Consider the following 21,826-nt stretch of genomic DNA (forward strand, 5'->3'; position numbering starts at 1 on the left):
TGAGCATGATTTGTGACATCATGATATTGAAACTTGAAGCCTCCATTGGACAAACGTTGACAATGGACTTTACAATGCAGGAAACATTTTGTTGGAAAAGTTTTGAAATGAAGAATATTTGTATTTTCATAGTTTCTGAATTAGCGATATAATATAACTGTATTCTTTATGAGTAGATTTAGTGTAAAATAGATCAGCCTAATAAATAATAGTAGTTTTAGTAATAATTAAATAATTTTAATATTTTTTACAAGGCAAATTGAACTTTTGTGAAAAAAACAAACATGTCAGACAATTCTTTTTATTCCAAACAGGGTATTTTTCATACATCTGTAAACATGCCTGGAGGGGATCCCTGAACACAAAATGTGTAATGTGTTGCAGTATGTCACCATCTGTTGGCAGGTGAAAATACTTTTAAAGCTGCAGGCCACCCTAAACAATCTGACTCCTCATGCTCTAGACATAACCAATTCAATCAACAAAGGCAACTAGTAGTGGTGGAAGAGGGCGGGTCATGACTTCGCCATCTAGGGGAAAAAAAACATCGCCCCATGGTTGCTTTCAAAAGCTGCACATAGTGATGACAATATGATTGTGACGTGCTTGGTTTGAAGTAATTTTATAAGGCAATTCATGTTTAGTTGTTTTAATAGTAGCTATATCAAAGAAATGTTACAAATGTAGCCTAGTGTAATTTATTAGTTGGTCAGTAATCAATGCAGAGAGTGGTAGACTAAGTGTCAGAAAGCATCATGACTCAGTTAAACCTGCACTGCTGAACTTTTATTCAGAAATGAATATCTGTTCATTTCCAGCCCTTGTCAATCGATGCAATCAAACAATGTTGATTAAGCCTATAACCTTCAGATAAATCTCTGTATTTCACATCAGGCCTAAAGAGTTTTAAAAAAGGGTTAGGCCTTCACTTTCACTGCCAGAAGGGGGAGACAAAGGTCCCGCACTCCAGTTTTAACAGCACCATATGCTTGACAGCTGATAATGCTGTGTTTTTTCTCCCGATAACAGATTATGGTTTAGTGTCTTCTGTTTATTTTGATGGCATTCCCCGTCCTGCACCGGAAGTGTTCAACTAGTGCCGCCCTGCGCCGGAAGTGTCCCTATAGAGGAGGCCTGCAGACACACTGCGCTCTGAACAGATAAGACACCCTCTCTTCACTCACATTCTGACCTGCTGCTTTTAGTAAATAAATGATGAACCGTCAGAGAAATGTTCCTTTCAACACTTCAGCAGCAGCAGCAGCAGCTACAGGACCTGCTCCAGTTGGCCTGTTCAATCAGCAACAAGCTGGAAGGTAATTCAGTGCAGTCACAATAACATTAGCCAACATAAGTGTTTAAAGTAGCTGCATTTATGCGAAGACGTTTCAGATGTACCATGTTGCGCAAGGTGTTTTTGTTGTTTGAATGGTGGTGCATTTGCATGTTAAACCGCTAACCCAAGCATCGTTTACTATCTGTTTTGGACTGAGACTATATGGCTACAGCTAACAGGAAACACTACTGAGCTATTTCATAAAATGCTACCTTTTACCTGCAACATTGATATTCAGTAGCTGTCATTTAGGTATTCGGTTGTCCTATTGAATTGTTCCCACTTGTGTGTTTTCTATGATAACCAGAACACCCCAAGACTTCAGAGAATGTATGATACACATGCCCATGAAACCACCAAACTCAAACATCAGGACATCTGACATGGCTGCAAAGACACGACCAGCTCATAGAAGAGCAGGTATAGTAACCTCTGTGGACATTTAAACACACCTACTTTGTTCCTAGGAGGATCCTACAATGGATTAAACCAATGCTTTTTGCATAATTAAGCCAAATTGCTAATTACATCATAATCAACCATTGTCTAAACTTGAGCTGAAATTATTAGTCGATTAGTAAATTAATTAATTATACCCCAATACACTCTGATTTCAGCATTTCAAATGTGAGGTTTTGCTGCTTTTCTGTATTTTACAGAATTGGAAATGCAGTGTATTTGTGTTTTGGGCAATGGGTTTGATTTTGAGGATATCTCAGGGGTCTGAGAAATTATAATGATATTTTTCCACTATTTTCTGACATTTTATTGACTCTACTGTTTCATGTAGAATTATCCAACAGATTACTTTATAATCTCAATAACTGTTTGCAGCAACCCTAAAGCCTACCATGCAGCTGAGTATTGTCTATAGTTCCTTAAATTCCACTTTATTATGAAATTGTCTATGGCCCATTTGTGTATAAAGTATGTTATTGTTGAAATATAATGCATACAGTTAAGATTGTTCACATCAGTTTGCATTTGCATTATTAACTACGTTACTATGCAACTTGACCATAATGAATACAGGCTCAATGTTCATTTTAATATTTTACACAACTCAAGCTATTTAAGCTTCAGTCTGCTTATTGACTTTGATAATATTCACAATTTAATGGAAGGTCATCTCTGTCAAACTGTGTGGCATGCATGCTGACCATTGGAAAAAGGTCAGTTTATAATTGGGGATTATTGTGTTAGGTCTTACCCTAGTAACTAATAAAGTCTTGTCTTTAGTTCTTCTCTAGTTTGTAGTCTTTAGATTACATATCTAAATACAGCCAGTCTTTTCTGGATAAACTGCCCTCATTTTTCATTTACCTTTTGTATTCTTCAGGTCAATCTTCTGCTGGTAGATGGAAGTCTTCATTCAAACCAGTAGACGGTGAACTAAGTGACGATGACAGTTCTCAGGACAAAAACACAAACAGTTCAGAAAGGTAAGCCTGTGTACAGTATTTTGATGTGGTAAAATGAAGATGCAGCACTTGTCATTTAGGGCTGGTGATCGGTATTAGATACCTTTTTTAAGATATCAACTGAAATGAATCAATACCAAGTAGTATTAAAATGTCTCCCATCAAACGATACCTGCAATCGATCCTTTTTACACCCAGAGCTAGAAAATCTGACTATTTGTATAGATTTGCTCACAGCCAAGCAAGCACTCTTCGATTTAATGTGACATGTTATTGGCCCACTACCACAGCAGCTACAACCTGTCTGTGGTGGTGAAGTCGCAGTGAATTTGAGTTAGCATGCTTACTACTTTAGCAGCCAAGATGCCAATGCTTTAAAGTGTGGCTACACTACATGCCTATAACGCCATTGTTATGTAAAAACAAATCCTTTTGATGTGGAGGAGTGGTGGCATTTTATGTAATTTAATGCTTCTATTCACTTGATGGGTAACTACTCAGTTGGTATTGCTATCACTTTAAGGATACTTGGATTGGTATGGGTATCGTCATTTTTTAAAAGATACCCAGCCCTATTGTCATTGAAGTGAAACCTTCCGTTTACTGATCCTAACATAAGAAATAAAAAAGACTGAAGGCTCCTCCTGCAGGATGTATGCAGAAATTGTGTGGCCCCTTATAATACATTTGTAAATCTTCCTACAAGTTCTGTGGGCCCTTTGAATGATAACCACTTTTCACTGATGACACTGCCACCCTCTGCTTGAAACCTCTCACTCTTTGACCCAATGAGTACCTGAATCTGTTGTTTGGATTTTTTTTTTCCCCAGGCCCTAGGCAGAGAGTGATGTTGCAGTACAGGTTGTTCCACACTTGAGCCTTTAACTTTGCCTTGCTGTGACAAAAAATGTTGTAATATGGTCTGCTGAAGGTGACCTCATTAGGACTTATTCCAGGTGGACCTTGTAAAGTAAAAGTGCAAGCGGCAGGAAATGTGCAGCGCCTTAGTGACTGCTTAAATAAATGGAGACATTTCAGGAAATGTGCACAGCCTCTAATTAGTTTTCTCATTCTAAAAAAAGCTGACCCTTCCCGTCCCCTCAACCAACAGTTTATGTAGCTTGATAACACAGTTTAAGTGCTCATGAACATACATGGTTAATGGTCACATGTCCTTACAGCAGCTCTTTAGATAAATTACCAACGCTGTAACAGAATAGTGAATTCATATGACATATACAAACTGAAATTCTTCCTCCATTTCCCTCAGGATTGAGCTTTACGACCCTTATGATCCCGGCTCATCAGACTCTGAGTCCGACATGACACGACGTGGCTCAAACCACGACCACTCCCCACCTGACCAGGATAAAAACTTGACACGACAGCGCTTGTCTCCCAGCAGAGGTTGTCTTGAAATCCGTCACTGGAATTCTTCCTTTTCTGAACCAGGCAGCAGACCTCTTGACAGACATGACTTTAACCCTGGAACCAGACCTAGTGAGAGTCGAGGTCTCGGTCAAGGCCATAGACTAACTGAACGACGAGCTTACAGCCCAGACACTGAATCACTTGACCGGCCTGGGTATGGTTCTATCAATAGACCTATGGACCACAGAAGTCGCAGCCCAGACAGGCTTATTCACAGCTCCTCCACTCAGCAGTTCCCTGGATCTTATGGAGGACACAGGACCAACGGAGAAGAGAGGATAACAATGCCAGAATACAAGAGAGAGGTATCACCAGTAAGACTGAGAATATCAAAGTTGCATCTCAGCTTGTTGACATTATGTTTTTACTGGACATTCAGTGTTGAAACATTAGCAGGATACAGAGTCCTCTTAGATGTACTTTGTTGTATTTTTCTCTACTGCAGATGGGCACTACTGTTAGATTATCCCCACCCAGGTCAGAGCTGGGTTATCAACATCAGTTGGGGCATATGGGAACAGGTAAGTTGGCATTTTTGTGAATTTTGTGCTGTTACTCTATAAGAACATGATTGCATGCATTACATACTTGAGAACAGTGTTTGGAAAGATTATCATTAACAGTCCAGTGAGTTTCTGAATGAGCAAAGTGCTACTTGGAATATTTTTGCTAATGTATTTCCTCTGTGAACTTAACCAATTCCTTGTTTAATGTTCTGCAGGATTGGACCAAATCACATCTTCCAAAGAGGTGACAAAGAACAGAAGCAAAAGCATAATAATAGACAAGTAAGCATTGTGTCATATAAATTTGGTGGTGTAGAAGAAAACATAGACATCACGTGTTCATATATTCATCACACAATTGCAACAATAATACATGCTGTGCTCAGTACATTATGTGACTCTGTTTGGCTCATGTTGCTGCACAGTTATATCTGATTATCAGGATTAGGATCTGTCAAGAAGAGGAAGTCCATATAACTGTGTTGCTATGATGGGAGTAATATAATTTCCAAAATGTAATACTTTCCACATTCCTTTGCAGATAGCACAGTCCATTTGTAACTGAAACATGTCTGCAAAAAATAGGAGCATGCACATATCAGTTATAAACACACTGTGATACAGAATAAACCATGGGTGAGTGACCAAGCGACCAGCATACTTAGCACTGTACAAACTAATAAAATCTCATATTATTACTTTACAACTTTGCTAGATCAGTTTTTAGTCATACAAAGTTTAGACGCTGTAGTTGCAAAGTCTCTTAATATCATGTAAGAACAGTTTGAGTGACTGATGACTGACTGATCTCTGTTGGGTCCTAATGAATCAACACTGTAACATTTACAGATCCCATTACCATTACAGATGGCAGATCTTTATGCCGTCTCTTCTGTACACATTCATGTTTCATGAACAGGTTGCAAGTTGGAACAGTGATGTAATAAGAGTCTTAAGCCATAAAGATATCTGGGGCTGATGGGTGTCATTATTTTTGCACGTAATGAGTCATGCATAAAAGTATTAGACTACTTAAAATTTGACATGATGGTGATAGTAGACAGAAAGTCAGGGAATCAACAAAGTGATTACAATTCATCCTAAAGGGAACATCAATGTGGGAATCAACACTTCATGACAATCCATCCAATAGTTGTTGAGAAACTTCACTGATAACTATCTGCCAACCTAAGGAAAAGTCATTGGATCACCAAAGTCATTTTATGGTATTTTTGGTTAAAATACATTTGTTGATGCTGTGTAGTAGGAAGGCTACTATGGAAGGCAGACATTATGTTTAAATTACATCAAACATTTATTTGACATTGTTACACTGCAACCTGATGTTACTTACTGATGTTACATATCTGCAATAAAATATCAGCTCGGACTAATAATCATTATTGATTGAAGTCTGGTCACAGTAATATTGTATGAATATCATCTTTCTCTGTTTAAGCGTTAACACTCTACATGGCTTCATATTTTTCTTTCAGCCCAATCAGCTGTGACCTTTGTGATGTTGAGTTTGCCAATGGGCAGGAGCTGGAGGATCACTTGGACAGCAAGAGTCACTGGGACACACTGGAGCACATCCAGCAGCATAATAATTATGATGATCTGGCTATAGCCTTCTTACAGGTATGATGATGCTTAGTATGAAGACATCCTATTGATGTGCAACAGTGGTCTTTTCCGAGACAGTTTCTTTTTTCAACCTACATATACCATATATAAATATAAACAAATGTTGTACGCTGGTGTGTCTGGATGATGAGTGACATTTTTGCTCCTATAGGAAGTCATGCTGTATAAAAGTCGTCAGTGTAGCCGAGCCATAGAGGACACTGCTTTTCAAGGTAAATAACTTGGAACAGTAACAAACTGAAAGTCTTTTTATTTTCTAGTAAAACAACAAAGTCTAAGTACAGTGTGGTCTTTATACTGTCAGCTCTGCAGGAAAACGACCACATGACAAAGGTTGAAATGTTCCACTGTGCGTCTTGCCAAGTCTTCATATCCACATCTGTGTCCTCAGTGCAGAGTCATATTACCTCTCAAGAACATCTCTCCAACACAAAGGTAACTCAGGCTACTGTGTAGCATAACAGAAATAACTGAATTTTTCTGAAAATCTCTGTCATTGACTAGAATGGATTTGGTGATGACTGATTAATTTACTGATTGATTTCCTGAAGGAGTTTGGTGTGCAGCAGAGGCGTGCCTGCCTTGAGAAAGCAGAAACCATGATGACAGAATTGAAACCTCAGCTTGAACACTTCCTAAAGGTATTTTGCTGACTGAACATATGTGTGTGTAAAGCAGCAGCAGTGTGTTTATAATGCACTATATTATGGCGCTGAAAAAAGTGGGAGGGAAATGTTAGATTTTGGGCTGATATGATTGATTTTAAGTAGAACTGAAATAATTACTTAATCCATAGAAATTTGGTTTTTTTGCAACTTTTGCAAATGAACCATTTTTCAAGCAAAAAGGCCAAACATTTGCTAGTTCCTACCTCTCAAATGGGAGGATTTGCTGTTTTTCCTTTTCATATATGAAGGATAACTGTCATTCGGGTTTTCATTATCTTAGTTACAATTCATTAGGAAAATAATTGGCAGTGTAGGTGAGACTGAAAACGATTTAGTTGCAGCTTTAATTTAAAGGACCTCATTCAATTCACATTACCACTTGCCACTGTAATGATCTTCTATTGTATGAGTGAGGTAAAAGATATACTATTTAAGTAAGCAAGTTTGATGAGAAAGCAGTAGAAAATAAGGCAGACAAGACTGAAACTTCTACACAGACTCTGCAGTCTACATACTCAACACAGTAAGTAGTTTTGTCTCAGTACAGGAAGGAAACATCTGTTATTTGTGCTATTCTGTCTCAAGATGAAATTTGAATAAAAAGCAATGCAGAACATTTAAAATGTAAAAGAAACACAATTTGTGCATTATATATAAGGTAGGTTTGCAATTATTTTTGTTTTTGCACTTATTTCAGGGGACAATAAACCAAACAGAACACTTAAAGTCTTAATGGAGTCATTCAATAATGTGTTTGTTTTTAGTCCCAGTACACTACATTACCTCACACTAGAGGCTTAAATGGTACTCTACAAGGCTATAAGTAGTTATTAATCATCAAGTGGATTCGACTGCACTTGGGATACCTTCAAGTCTATATGTGGGGGGAAAGTAACCCAAATGTAGAGCTGATTACTAAACTGATTCTTTTCTTTCAGGGTGGCAGCCCATTTGTATGACTGAATTCATCCACAGTCCCCACAGTGAAGTTTACATTGTGATACTGTTTGCTTCAGATCAAGAACAATGGACTTTACACAACAGTTCACCTTGACTCACAACCACAGAAATGGTGTGGCACTATGTTGATAAAAGTGCACTCTCTGAATATGCCATTCAAGAGTTGTCAGAAAAAACATGTCATCGTCACAGGTTTATGGATTTTTGTACACTTGTTTATACTGTACCTGATTGTCATTTTATATTTTGTCCATTTAACATTCGCTGTATTCGCAGTACTTCCAGGTCACCATCTAAAGTCACCTTAAAAAGACAGTTTGTTTATTAATTTTTGGATCCAATGCTGTTTTGTGAAAGAATGATTGGAAAACATTTTGTTTCTTTGCTTTTTTTTATTTAGAACAACACAAATGTTTTAAGCATTGTATCTGTGTGATATAGTACATTTAAAATTAAATTATTTCAAAACAGTATATTTAATCATTAAATATAGGTGACATGAAGGGCATTGTCAGCACTGGCTGTGTGTTAGGTTTTTTCTTAACCACCCTCAGTTTTAATTTTGTATTTGTATTAGAAACAATGCAGTTACTGAAATACTATAAAACACTTTCTATGCATAACAAGTTTGCAGACATTTTTCCTTTTTGTTCTTGTATAGTCACTTTTTCAACTTGAGATTCTTGAATTGTATCTCAAGAGCTTTCAGGTGCCATCACTTTCAGTCAGAAATATTCATCTCAGTAACTCTGTGCCCTGAAAACAGAGACTATTGGCTTTGATTTGAACATGTTGCAATACAAAAGAAACATGATTCTATGTATCTTATAAATGTGAATATTGAGACAGAAGAGAGGTGCTCCCAAATTTAGACAAAAACGGACTCAAACCATGAGAAATCTGAGGTAAAAGTTGTCTTCATTAGAAATGGATTCCACACTACATTACTGCATAAAACAAGAAAACTGTCCATTTGGAATTGTATTCCGAAAGATGGACCATGTAAAAACAGAAAAAGGTAACAATATCCAAAATAATTAACTTTGTTATCTGACCAAATGTACAGTATTCTCCATCATTAAGCAATATTGTACTTTTGGCCAGTAATCCATTGACTAAAAAAAAAAAGTGAAAGAACATCCAATGTACATACACATACAGTCTAGTGAAATCTAAAAAGGTCCCCATTGGCTTCATGAGGCAGCATGTGCGGCTGTCTGAGAGCTGTCTTGGTCAGTCTTGAGGGTAGTGGGGTCCATGGGCAGCGAAGTGACCTCTACCATGCCTAGCCCAGTGTGGGGGACACTAGTGTTCATAATGTGTCTCTGTAAATGTTTAATCCAGTCCTCCTGGACTGACAAGGGACCCTGGAAGACGAGGTCACAGAACCTGTAGAAAGAAGAGTGACAATAATGCACCAAGTGTTAAGTATCCTCTGAGGTGTTTAGGCTTCATTAAACCACTTGGTATAACTCTCCTGGTTATTTTACTATGCATGATTATGATTTATGGCTAATTTTATTCCACACCCAGTCTCACGAATTTCATAATTTTTGGACCACATAACTGTAACAATATGTCTCACATTCACCCAGGTGGAGTGTTGAATAAATACAGGAAAAATGCTTGGCAATAGACTACACAAAAAAATTTGGCTGTGGCCTGTGGTACAGATGATGCAATATTACCAGCCATTACTACCACTGAAAAAAACAACTACAATACGAATATTATGAAAGAAATAAAAACATTACCTGCATGTAAGTCTGTACATATCCTCTGGAGTTTGTGGTAAGGGCAGTGTCTTCTTCTTAGAGCCAGGTCTTGAGCGTTGCCGTCTTGCTTTACAGTCAAATGCTAAAATACAGAATTTTCATTAGAAAGATACAACACAGCCTGCAACTCTAACATTTTTAATAGACAAAAGCCATCATAACCACTGGAACGTTTGGACCTTGAGTGATGTTCTGACAATAGTACATTCCCATACAACATATTCTGTTAGCTCAGTAAATCTATCAGTCTGGATGTCTGGACATCATTAGCACTGGCTTTATTCATACTGTTTGGCTTTGTGCCAGTGAGGTGAATGGTCTGGCTGTGTCTCTGCTGCATTGGCCGATCCAGAGCGACTAAGACTTAAGGCCCAATTTTTAAGTGATGATCTGTGCTTGCAGGAAAAGTAGGCTCTGATCACTTTTTGCAATGAAAAGGCCGTTCCTCCCATAAATGCACCCACCAAGTTCCACAATTAAAATCTTTGCAATATCTCACTTGCCAACACCCTTCCAGATCCTTACCTTGGGGAGGACACAAATAACTACTGGTACACTAATTATAACTATAATTTTGACGTCACCACCCCTAGTGGTATTTAGCCAGTAGCCACAGATACTTTTGGTTCTATCTGCTGAGGTTTTGAGATATCAGTCTGAGATTTCAGCTGCCAACCCAATGCAGTGGAAATTAATTGAATTTGTCAAAAAGTGCTTTAAGCAGCCACAGAAACAGCTACCAAATTACACAGGGACAGTTTATGTAAGTAGAATTGACTTCCTATCTAGCTATCATGCATGAAGACCTATTGCCATTGACTTTTTAAAATATTTTTCAATGTATTGAACAGCTTAAACAAAATTGTTGATACATCCATGATCAATAATATGGATCAATAACTTGGAATATATGTTAATTTGCTCTTTGAACAATTATATTACGCCAAGCATTCATGACTCTAAAAGTCATTTTTAATAGCTTGCTGAAGAAATGCAGCTGTCCTCTGTCAAAGGTAGCTCGTGAAGATTTTGACCACTAGTGGTGCTAGAGCAAAGTCTTTGGGGGAGGCTGTGATTTAAGCGGTAGAGCGGATCATTCATTTACAGAAAGTCAGAGGTTTGATACCTTGCTCCTCCAGTCCGCATGTTGAATCATCCTTGGGCACTAAAGCACTATATCCCTCACTGTATTGTGCTTTGAGTGGTCAGTAGAATACAAAAGTACTATACAAATGTACATATACATTTCAAGACAGTCTTTTCACAAGCTCTGCTTTTCTGAACAATCGTTAGGAAACACCCCCTTGGTGACGTAAAAAGGACTACTAGCTAGCAAATGTGGATGTTGACTATATGGGTTTTAAAAAATTGCTTTGGTGAGAAAAAAACTGAATTAAGACATAGCAGTGTTTACAAGAAAACTCCACAGGGTGTGTTTTTGAGAATCTTGGTATAAGGCTTTGAGTTCTGTCCTTAACGGCTTGGTCCACCAGAACTGATTGTGGCCCCACCAGATGCGCTGGAGACGATACATTCAGTATCGTCTCGGCTCGCTTGGAACCTCAGCAGAGCAGGTACTAATAAAGTACCAGGTACCAAGTACCATCCCTAGTGGAAACGCAATTGGAACTGTGTAGTGGAAAACCGCCAAATGAGAGGTTCATCTTGGAAATGGAAAATCAAGATTTTAAATGACACCACTGCTGCTATGTCCCTGGTTTCCTCAGCAGAGGGTGGCTTTCTTATATCAGGTACTCCTGGAGCAAAACACTCGGCTTCTGAAACACTCCAGTTGGCATGTGATGCTGTGTGGAGGACGGAACAAAACCACTTAGCAGACAGAATTCCAGGCAACCATGCCCGGTGGAATCAAGGTCTAGAGGCATGTCACCCTGAGAATTTTGGGCAGTCTACAGATTTTCTATTCCGAGATTTAATGAGATTTGATTTTTGGGTCCAGGCATTGTCTTAAAAACTATTTTGCAAAAACCTTTTACATGCAAGAAGGTATCAACCAGTAGGAGTCATGGGTGCAGCAACATGGATGAGAACCTGCACTGGTTTTCCCAACCATCAAAAAACACCACTGTGTTCACTGGAGCACACAACAAAACTAGATGTATCAGTACAAGTAACTCACCCCATATCTCTGAAGTGCTCTGAGCACTGCACCTCCCCTTTCCTTGACAAGATGAATGTCTGAATTTTCTGAGGACTGGTTAGACCTCTACACTGGCTCATAATGGTTCAGAAATTCATTAAAGATGGCAACATTTTCTTTAGAAAACGTTGCTAAAACCACTTAATGCCAACACTCGTAGTAGAACATACTATGTGTATATTGCTATGCAACCATGTAGCACTATGTGCCCATAACAAATTTCCCTTCGGGGACTAATAAAGTTTATCTTATCTTGTACACCTCAGACTGCTACTGCTTCTTGAAAAGGATGATTTCTTTTAATTTAAAGCTGTTGTTGATTACACTTACTGGTTCCGTCTAGTAAGGCATTCCTTTTTCGTTTTGCATATGCCCGGAGATGATTTGACAAGCTCACTCCACTATGGAAAGTTGCATTGCAATGGACACACACCTTCCTGTTGAATTCACCTTTCTCTGTAAAAGACAAAACATACAATCTGATAAATGAAAACATATAGTGATCCTTATTTACAAGTGGTGAAAAAAGTACATCTGTGCAAGTGGGAAGTTAAACCACTGGGTGTCAGCAAAAACGATATTAAAAGATATTTAGGGGGTGTCAAATTACTATTTAAGAAGCTGTGGCTTGATTTTATGAAAACAGGTCCTTTTGGGATCCATCTAAACAAGTGCCTTTTTACATAATACAGGCATAGCTGCCGCTATTTCACAGTTAGTTTTCAATTGATTAAAGTTAATTGTAACATTTTAGTCGCCTTAAAAAGTCTTGTTCAGTGTTTGGTTGTACTAAAACACCCTCTAAGGAGTCAACTGTTCAGTTTTTATAGTAAGTACATTTTGTTCTGATGGTTTTAAGCCTGCTTTTTTTGCTAATGAAAATTATCATTGGCATTATAACCAGCAGCTAACCAAAGACTGTAGATGCACTGTGCTAACCAAGCGAGAAGCTAGCACTAGCGTCAGCTCCACCCTCTCCTCCTTCTGGCTGCAAAAATCCAAGATGGCGACAGTCAAATCACCCAAATTCTTATTTCTTTCCTTCAAAGAACTTTTATATATCCTGAATTTATAATCTGTCCAACTACACTGGTATTTCTAAGAAACTGAAACTATTATTTCAAAGTTGCCATTATGTCAGTATTGTTTTTAATTTAAGTTTAACATCTGTAAAATATCCTGTATTCTTCCAAAACTGTGTGCTGTGCCAAACATATTTTGTTCATAGGTGTAAACACAAATACTGGACAATATATCTTCTACCACAGTGTTCATTTTGATCATTTATAATGTCAGGCTTTGCATATTACTGGATTTTCTGTCTGAAGTTCATGTGAAGTACTACTACTTTTGTCTCGCTCACTATAGTAACTTTCAGAGGTCTTAAAAGAAGAATGCAACTTAGATTTTTTTCACTTTCTTGAAACAGATAAATGAAGTACAGGATTTCCGAAATGTCCTTAATCAAAACACTTAAAGGAATACCCACTTGCTGTCTAACCTTTCAAGTAATAACTGTAATGAGGTTACTTACCGGAGTTTGGCAGTGAAGATGAAAATCTTGATCCTGAACTGTGCTCGCTGTTTGAAGAAACTGTTAACATGTTTCTTGACATATGAGACACTTTTAGTTTGGAGTCTTCCTGACACTTCCTCTTCTTCAGAATTCCTATCAAGGCATTTGTGCCTGAGAGTGAATTTTTAACATCCAACTTAGTGTCTAGTTGCCTTTTGTCAGATTCCATTTCTGCTAAAGAAAATGTGGGCATCTGTGGTTTGGCGTCAGTGCAAACACTTGAAACAGAATTATTTTTTGGGATTCCAATGGCGGTTGGCATGAAACGATCAACACTGGACAGCTTTGGTGAAGCACCATATTGGAAATGGTTCCGTCTCTTTCCCAAAATTTGGAGCGCCTTCTGGAATTCCTTTTTGTCGCGCATTAACTCCCGGAGTAAAAATAATGGGGATTTGTTCTTTGTTGCAAAGCTTTTACCAAGCTTTTTGAGGTGGCCACGTATGTGGTTGGACTGCCCAGTCCTGTTATCAAATGAGTCCCCACATAATGGACAGGAGTGAATACTCTTCACAGTCTCAGATTCTGACTCCAACTGTAACGCTGCAAAAAGCAAAAAAAAACAAAACCATTAGAAACATAAACATTGAACAATACAATATGGTCAACTTGCATTAGTGCAACCAAACTAAATGAAGCACAATACAAGGTGCTTTGTAACATCAAATTACATATAAAAGGAAAACTACGATTTATTAACAACCTTTAGCAATATTCTGAAATCTCTGCAATGACACTGGTTAGTTCAGTGTTGAATCATAACCAACAGAACTGATGGCCACAACAATATAAGACAAGTTGTTGAAGCATAGTTCTCCTTTTAAAGAAAGAAAATGTACGAAGTACTGAAGTACCTTTTTTCAATCTCCGGAATGCTGAAATCTTCCGTCTAATTCTTGGCCTCCTGTCTTGAGAAGCCACCTGCTCAGGAGGCACTACGTGGCGGGCATTGTAGCTCAGTCCAACCCTGTGAAGATGCCCTCGGACATGATTGGACAATCCAACACCTGATTCAAAGATGGCAGGACAGTATGGACAGTTCTTGCGGTCCGATTCCAACTCCGACATATCATCTGTGAAGGGTTCTCTCAATGGTATTGGGTGGGAGTCAAAAGTGTCTTGAAATACTTCTGTTTCTATGCATTCTTCTTTGATTTCAGGGTCACTCTTATCCTGCTCTTCAGTCTTAATTTTCTCAAACAGCATTTTTGATGCTTGCAGGGCACCCCTCATAGACATTCTTCTGCTATAGGTATAAATTATGTTTTGTTTTTCTTGCTTGATGTCATTGTCAAAAAGGTTAGTGTTGGCATCTGCATCCTTAAACTGGAAAATGTCTTTCTCGTCACAGTCTTCCATCTCTCCTTGGTTTAGTCTCTTGGGACTTGGCAAAGGTTTTGGTAAGATGAAGCATGAGTCTTGGTCAGAGGTGTTGCGGTATGGGGTGGACATCTTTCTTTTAGACGGTGACTTTTTGACGGTTAACTGATCTATGTTTAACTTGTGTACACTGCTTCTGTTGGGATCTCTCTCAGCATCTCTGGATGACAATCTATGACCATTTGGGGATAAAGCTGAATCTTCAACTTTGACAGTCAATGTTCCTGGCAACTGATCAGAGCCATCTTTGTCACTTTCAGAATCCTGAACAGATGTGCTGCAATTACTGCTTTCCTTCTTCTGTTCTGTAGTCTTCTTTCCATGTCTTTGTCGGGACAGGAGAACATTAATGGATTTGTCAAGCTTTGATTCCGTTAGTTGAGACTTGAGACCTCTCTTAATCTTGCTATTTTTGAATAAGTCTGAAATGTCATTGGAATCGCTGGGTGAACAAGTTCTTTTAGAGATTTGATTTTTTATTAAGATTTTAGATGTAAACTCAGCATCTTCTACTGGGGTCTTACTAGTGGGCACATGTTGCTCCTTAGATGGTTGTGCATTTTTCTCGCGACACTGTTCAGCTTTGTATTCCTCAAAAGTTTGTTGATGACGACGCAGAAGGTGATTCTTAAAAACATTTTTGCTAAAAGCTCTATAAGAACAAATGTTACAAGAGAAAATTTCTGAGTCATCATTCTGGACCTGCTTTCTAACCGTAATAACAGTGTGCTGCATAATGTTATGTCTCCTAAGATCATTCTCACTCAGAGTCCTGAAGCTACATTTGTCACATCTAAACTTTCTTTTGTCCTTCTCATGTGTTTTCGCATGTTGAACAAACGTGTTTGGGCAGTTTGTTCCAAATGGGCACTGAGGACAGAAAAGCTTTACATTTTTATCCTTGTTCTTCTTTTCACTTCTGTCTTTGATGTCTTCAGTGAGTCTTGCTCTCTTTTCCTGGTGTATGGACATGTGCTCAATTAGCGCACTACTTTGTCTGAACGATTGTCCACATTCCTGGCATACAAAAGGCTTTGGCGAAATATTCGGAGGGTCCACATGAGACTTCATGTGGCAATGCAAATGGTGCTCTTTCTTGAAAATGAGCTTACATTTTGAGCAAGGGTAACATGATGGCTTCTCCTCTGAATGGGAATTTATTGTGAGCCTCCCCTTCAATGGTGAAAGCCCATGACCTAGATGGTTCTCGTGTGAATTTCTTGGGGGTGCATTGTAAAGAATTTGCTTGATGGCCTTCACAGTTCCATTGGGATACTTTGTAACTTTACCAGTTGGTGATGACTGTGAATTGGAAAATTTCCTTGACTTTCTGACTTTTCTGACAGGAATACAGTCTACTTGGCCTTCTGCATCAGACAAATCCTCAGATGACTTGTGGCTCATATCAGGGTAAAGGTCTTCTGAGGGATCCACCATGACAACCATGTCCATTTTCCGTTTCCTTCTCCTTTGGCTGTTTGGAGGCAGAACTTCATCTTTCGGTTCCTCACCAGGGGAATCACCGTGGTTCTCCCACAGAAACTGCATAAACTCTTTATGAGGGTCCCAATGGAGGTCACTGGCACTACTGAAATTATCCAATGAGTTCTCAGGTGATTCGTCAAAACCCCAGATTCCTGCAGTGTCAATTTCCTGTACTGTTTTTAGAGGGGTGATGCTCTTTTCCTCCTCTTTCTCTGTTGAGATGTTGTTGAGTTCATGGGCCTGTGTAGCCTGATGTGAAGTAGGTCCATTTCCCAAGCCAACTGGAGACAACATATCTGTATTGGACAGGACATCTAGAACACTGTTTTCTTTCAGAGGAGGCTTGCTGAAAGAATTGTTGCAAGAGGCCGATTCTTGTGCCATTCTCACTGGCTCTTGCAGGAGTGTAAGGGCATTGATATCAGAATCCGCATCTTTGTCATCTCCATCAACACCTGCCAGACATGACATTTCAGCTGCCATGACCTACAGAAAGAAAAGTAAAACCCTCTTAGATCAATCACAAGTGTTTAACTCAACAATCTATAGTAAAAATTGTAGCATGCTAAATGTTCAAATTAAATACTTTTCACTTCAACCACAGAACCATCAGTCTCAGCACAACAGATGAGCAGGTCTCGGTAGGGTTGTTGCCACAGAATTTTCTCTCATTATTCTAAAAGGGATGCCATTACCTATAATAATGTGCTATCGCTGTAATTTCCCATTGCATTAAAGAGTTTGTCATGTATGGTGATGCCTTAAACAGGCATGCTGCATCGCCTTCTAAGACCACAATGCTATGAATATGTTTTTGTCGGTAAGCAGGTAGTTTTGTGGACTTGATAGCTTCATTGTAATGAATTTTGGGGTGAGGTTTCATGTGTTTATGCCAATTATTCTATGATGCTGCAACAATGGAAAAGTACCTTTCTGCAGGAAAGACACGGCTCTCATTGCCACTACTGCTTGGTATACTCTTCCATTTTGATTGTATCTATGTCACTGTGGTGCCAACTGCCATAAGTTACATCTTGCATTAAATTCCTTATTAGATTAACGTTGTCATCAACTATGTAAATGTGATATAAAAAAATCCTTTCCCTTTAAATCATCATTGTTGTTTATGTCACAATGCATTCTGGGTAGTGACGTCAAATAGTTGCAGCGGCCTTCAGTCCCCATCTGTTTACATTACAGCAAGATAAAAATGTCTTCTGTTCAGCTTTTTCAATTTGAACCCGAGTGCAACTTTATCAAGGAGAACACAGAAGACATTAGTGCAATTTTAAATCAAAATGAAGACGATGGGAAAGGAGAGGAAGAGAGAGTGTCTGTGCAGCAGCTGCTCGCCTATGCTAACCAAGAGCGAGACTGATTGTCGTAAAGAGCTCCGCTTTCTGTCAGCAGTTGTTCAAGGTAAGTGTTTAGATCAAACTATCGTTGTATGCTGAAACTGCATCGGTCTTACTTGGAGAACACTGTAAATGTATGGATTGCCAAGTCAAAGGTAAAACTGGTGAACTGTCAGGTTCTCTCATGTTTATAATGGTCGTGTCCAATGGTTTACCTTCCATCCATCGTTTTGGTCTCCCTCTACTATGGAGTGCAACTATTGAATGCTCCAGCACTTGGTTGAGTCATTTGTTTACTTTTAGGCAGTACATCACCAGCTGCAAGTATCTCCTACTTGTGTGCCTTGCCTTCATAGCCTGGTTCTGGTTGTACTTAATGGTGTGTTTTGCGCATTTGCGAATGTAAATGCCTTATACGTCATCACGTTGCTACATCATTGATATCGTGATATGACACTTTTTTAATCACATATAAAATTTTAGTGGTATTATTGTGGATGGTATGATATGGCACAGCCTTAGTGGTAAGGTTGCAGACTGCCATCAACTGAATATCCCTCCCCTCACGCTCCAATTCCAAGCATGAAAGAGAAACTATGGTGGCCGCAAACTTGCAAAAACCAGAAAAGGCCCTCCCTAGAGCTAGCGTTTGGTTTATCTGTTCTGGGATACCGTAGAAACATGGTGGCAGACATGGTGGGATCCATGGAAAGGATCTGTTCTCTATGGAGATATAAAGGGTCTCATTCTAAGGTAATAAAAGCATGATTCTTATTTTCATGGGATTTTCTTCTAATTAAAACATATTTGCTATATTCCATTTTTGCCAAGTCTGTTCCACTAGGTGCCGCTAAATTCTACACAGAGGACCCAATTAATGTGTTTAAAGGTTTATCTGACAGTGGTTTGTAATAAGCTTGGGTGGTATCTGTCTTTTCGTAGATTAATACTTTTCTAACATTTCACCGGGATATCTAACATTTCACCGGGATATATGGTGTGACTGTATAGTAAGTCATTGCAACATTATGACATTGTCTAGCTTTAATTCTCTATGTCTAATATGCAATTAGGCTACTTAGACAAGTCGTGTGGGGTTTATATACTTATGACCCATAGAATAATGAATGGACATGAAATAAGCACCCTTCTTTCATAGATTCTTGTTGGATGACCAAATGACACTTGTAGCCGTGGCAGATACCAACACGTAATTGGGCTGAACGGAGAAGACATGCGGACAGTGGTGGCAGACTGGCAGTTAATATAATCATGTAGCTAACATGACTTCTTCCAACTTGAAGTCATCTCAAGATAAAATTATATGGCAATATTTTCATGATTCATTACCAATCGCAGTCACCACCTTTATCAGCTCAACTACCTGTTCCACCAGTGGAAACTGACCTCTGTTGGTGTGTGCTGTGCGCTACAATGTATCTACTCAATACAGCATCTCTGTATCACTTAAATAGAAAGAGGAGTATCTCTAGTATTTTTTGATGGTAGTGAAAATCATACGTTAAGGATTTCTAAACACCCTGTTATACCATGGTACCTCATACCAAGCTCCGCACCATGGGTGACCTTTTCCTCTGCAGCTCCGAGGCTGTGGAACGCCCTCCCTGACCACCTGAGGGCCCCACAGACTGCAGATGTTTTTAAACGAGACCTAAAAACCTATCTTTTTACGAAAGCATTTTGCTAAATGTCTTTTATAGGGTCTCCTTTTAACCTTTTCTTAATTTTGTTTTGCTCTGTAGCACTTTGCGATTGCTGAAATGTAAAGTGCAATACAAATAAAATGTATTATTATTATTATTATTATTATTATTACCCAAACCGCAGGGATTTGCATCTCCATTACAACAGGGCTACTCACTTGAAGATATGTCTGTAACTGATGTGCTTGTCTTGAGCCGAAAAACTGCGGGTTGTATAGCTGTGACTAGTGGTTGAATCGCAGCTACAAAAGTACTGAGAGTTTAACACATTAAGACTTTTAAAATCGTCTATCTCTTGGCTCTCCGACACATGACATAGGCCAAGTCTCACAAAACATGCTTGTTTGAGGGAAAGGTAAGTCGTCATGGGTTGGTCGCAGTTGGCGAGACATCACTGCAACCCACTTGGAGACAGATTAGACGCGCTTTGGTCCAACTCAGGAGACAGCGTATCTTGGGCGTAACTTGGCACGTTTGATGGAATGGAAACGCAAATCAACGCGGTATGGTTTGGCTCGGTGCAGCCATAAATGCCAGTGCACAAAACCCAGATGTATTTTACAACCCTGAAAATGGCGAGAACCATTTTATCTTTTGTGTGTTGAAGTTACAAAAATCTACCAGTAGTGAGCGCTTGCATGTATGTGATGTGTGTGGAGATTGTTTTTCAAGCAAAAATACCAAACGTACCTTAGTTCATTTTGAGAATTGTCTATGAGGATTAACTGCTTTCCATTGTCTTATATGATTGTAAAATCAGTATTTTTGGATTTTTGTCAGCTGAACAAAACAAACAATTTTAAAACATCAGTCATGACTTTTAGAAAGATTTAAGTGGCCTTTTTCACAATTTCCTTCCATTTCATCAACCAACTGATTAAACAAAACAATAAATCGATGATAATTAGTGAAAACAATCATTAGTTAACCCTAAATGCATATGTGAATCAGTGATAGTTTAGATGATTAATCACAGCTTTTAGCATGTTTTTCTACATTGTCTGTGGCATAACAGTGTCATGAGGCTATTCAAGCTTTTACAGGTCCAAAATTGAATGTTACTTATGTTTTACAAGTTAGAGTTTGTAATAGCCTAGGTGGATATTTGATTAATTGGCTATTTCAATGTGCCTGTTTTGATAGTAAGAATGAACAGTTGGCTACCCCCAAGTTATCTTCTTAACTCAATCAGCAAAACTGACCACAAATTAAAAATAGCCAAATATGAAAAATACTTGACACTTTCCTCAGATGATTAATTGTGGCCATTTATAACGCTACAAGGTCGCAGTAGTGAGAGGTCTTAGACCTGAAGGGCAATAAAAGTGTCATACCAAGTGAATGTTCCTTTGAAAAATAAAGATGCATATAACATCTGCTCAACAGCACCAAAACTGCAAAGGGATGGACCTTGCAAATGGCTTTTGATGAGCGGCTGTGGATTTTGTAGAGCTAAAACTTTCAGCACAGTACTTCAGATATATGCCAACCCACAATGAAGTTGGGGTATGTTTCCAAAGGTTCCTAGTTACAGAGCAACCCGGATTATATATACAATGTTCCGTAAAGGTATAATTGCATTTTCCTGGCGTTTATATCACGCTGTGTTGTTGGATGCTGCTTGCAGGAGCTGCAGACCATTTCATTAAGGCTGCTCCACACCAAAACCTATTCCTCAGGCTAAACTACAGCTAGTGACAATCAATCCTCGCTACTCACTACACAGACATCAGTGAAATGCAGAAAAACAAGCAAACATTACCTCCGAACGGCGTGGATGGAGACAGGGTACAATTTATACGCTGCATTGAATAATTTCTTACTTTCGTCTTCCATCTATTTCACAGTCGCCATTTTCCGTGGTGGTCTGGTGTGGGACAAAGCATTTCTTCTGTGTGGGTAACCCTACATACATTCGACTGTACAGCAACAGAACTAACACATTTTCCAAAAATTTCGTTTCATTGCGCCACTATTTTACAAAACAAGTATTGTTGAAACGTTACTCTTGTTATCGTCTCTTATAATACCGTCACGTAATGCTACGAGTCGGCGCTTTACACCCCTGAAAAATCTGAAAGTGGTTCAGTCCACATAGAAACCCTGAGTTAATGAACATCTCTTTTTTTAAGGTTGATGGCGGTTAATCACCGTTTTAATTGGTAACATAAAATAAAACTTCATTTGCTATTTGCGTGGTATTTTTAAAGGACATATTTGGGTTGGGTATCTAAACTTGTCATTAATGTACAGATGAGAATTATAAGCCAACACAGGAGAGATGTTGCCATGTTGCCCCCCATGGGTGTCTTCTCTCAGGGCTTTGTTGCCTTCGCTGCATCAGTTATTCACAGTATTGCCCGTTTCCAACACATACTTAACACAATATTAAATTAATTAA

The 21,826-nt window shown here is 38.7% G+C and overlaps 2 protein-coding genes across 3 annotated transcripts; one reads left to right on the top strand and one right to left on the bottom strand.

Moving 5' to 3' along the window:
* The first annotated feature begins 1,123 nt into the window (after nt 1–1,123).
* Nucleotides 1,124–8,077, top strand: LOC128368761 (uncharacterized). The gene is made up of 11 exons (XM_053329637.1): nt 1,124–1,316; nt 1,644–1,756; nt 2,676–2,778; nt 4,028–4,493; nt 4,634–4,709; nt 4,910–4,976; nt 6,191–6,335; nt 6,493–6,553; nt 6,646–6,776; nt 6,893–6,982; nt 7,948–8,077. Exons 1-11 carry the CDS (start codon nt 1,213–1,215, stop codon nt 7,966–7,968), a joined length of 1,377 nt encoding a protein of 458 aa, XP_053185612.1. The 5' UTR covers nt 1,124–1,212; the 3' UTR covers nt 7,969–8,077.
* A 1,085-nt stretch (nt 8,078–9,162) lies between these two features.
* znf644a (zinc finger protein 644a) lies at nt 9,163–21,260 on the bottom strand. Of its 2 annotated transcripts, none has more exons than XM_053329589.1 (6): nt 21,249–21,260; nt 14,336–16,832; nt 13,440–14,024; nt 12,236–12,361; nt 9,724–9,826; nt 9,163–9,358 (listed from the first exon to the last, which is right to left on the bottom strand). In XM_053329589.1, exons 2-6 carry the CDS (start codon nt 16,827–16,829, stop codon nt 9,163–9,165), a joined length of 3,504 nt encoding a protein of 1,167 aa, XP_053185564.1. In that variant the 5' UTR covers nt 16,830–16,832; nt 21,249–21,260. The 2 variants fall into 2 exon arrangements, with proteins under 2 accessions (XP_053185564.1, XP_053185563.1); XM_053329588.1 differs by having other exon boundaries at nt 21,188–21,259.
* Between the last annotated feature and the right edge of the window lie 566 nt (nt 21,261–21,826).

Source organism: Scomber japonicus, chromosome 12, assembly GCF_027409825.1.
Source record: "Scomber japonicus isolate fScoJap1 chromosome 12, fScoJap1.pri, whole genome shotgun sequence".
Lineage (NCBI taxonomy): Eukaryota > Metazoa > Chordata > Actinopteri > Scombriformes > Scombridae > Scomber > Scomber japonicus.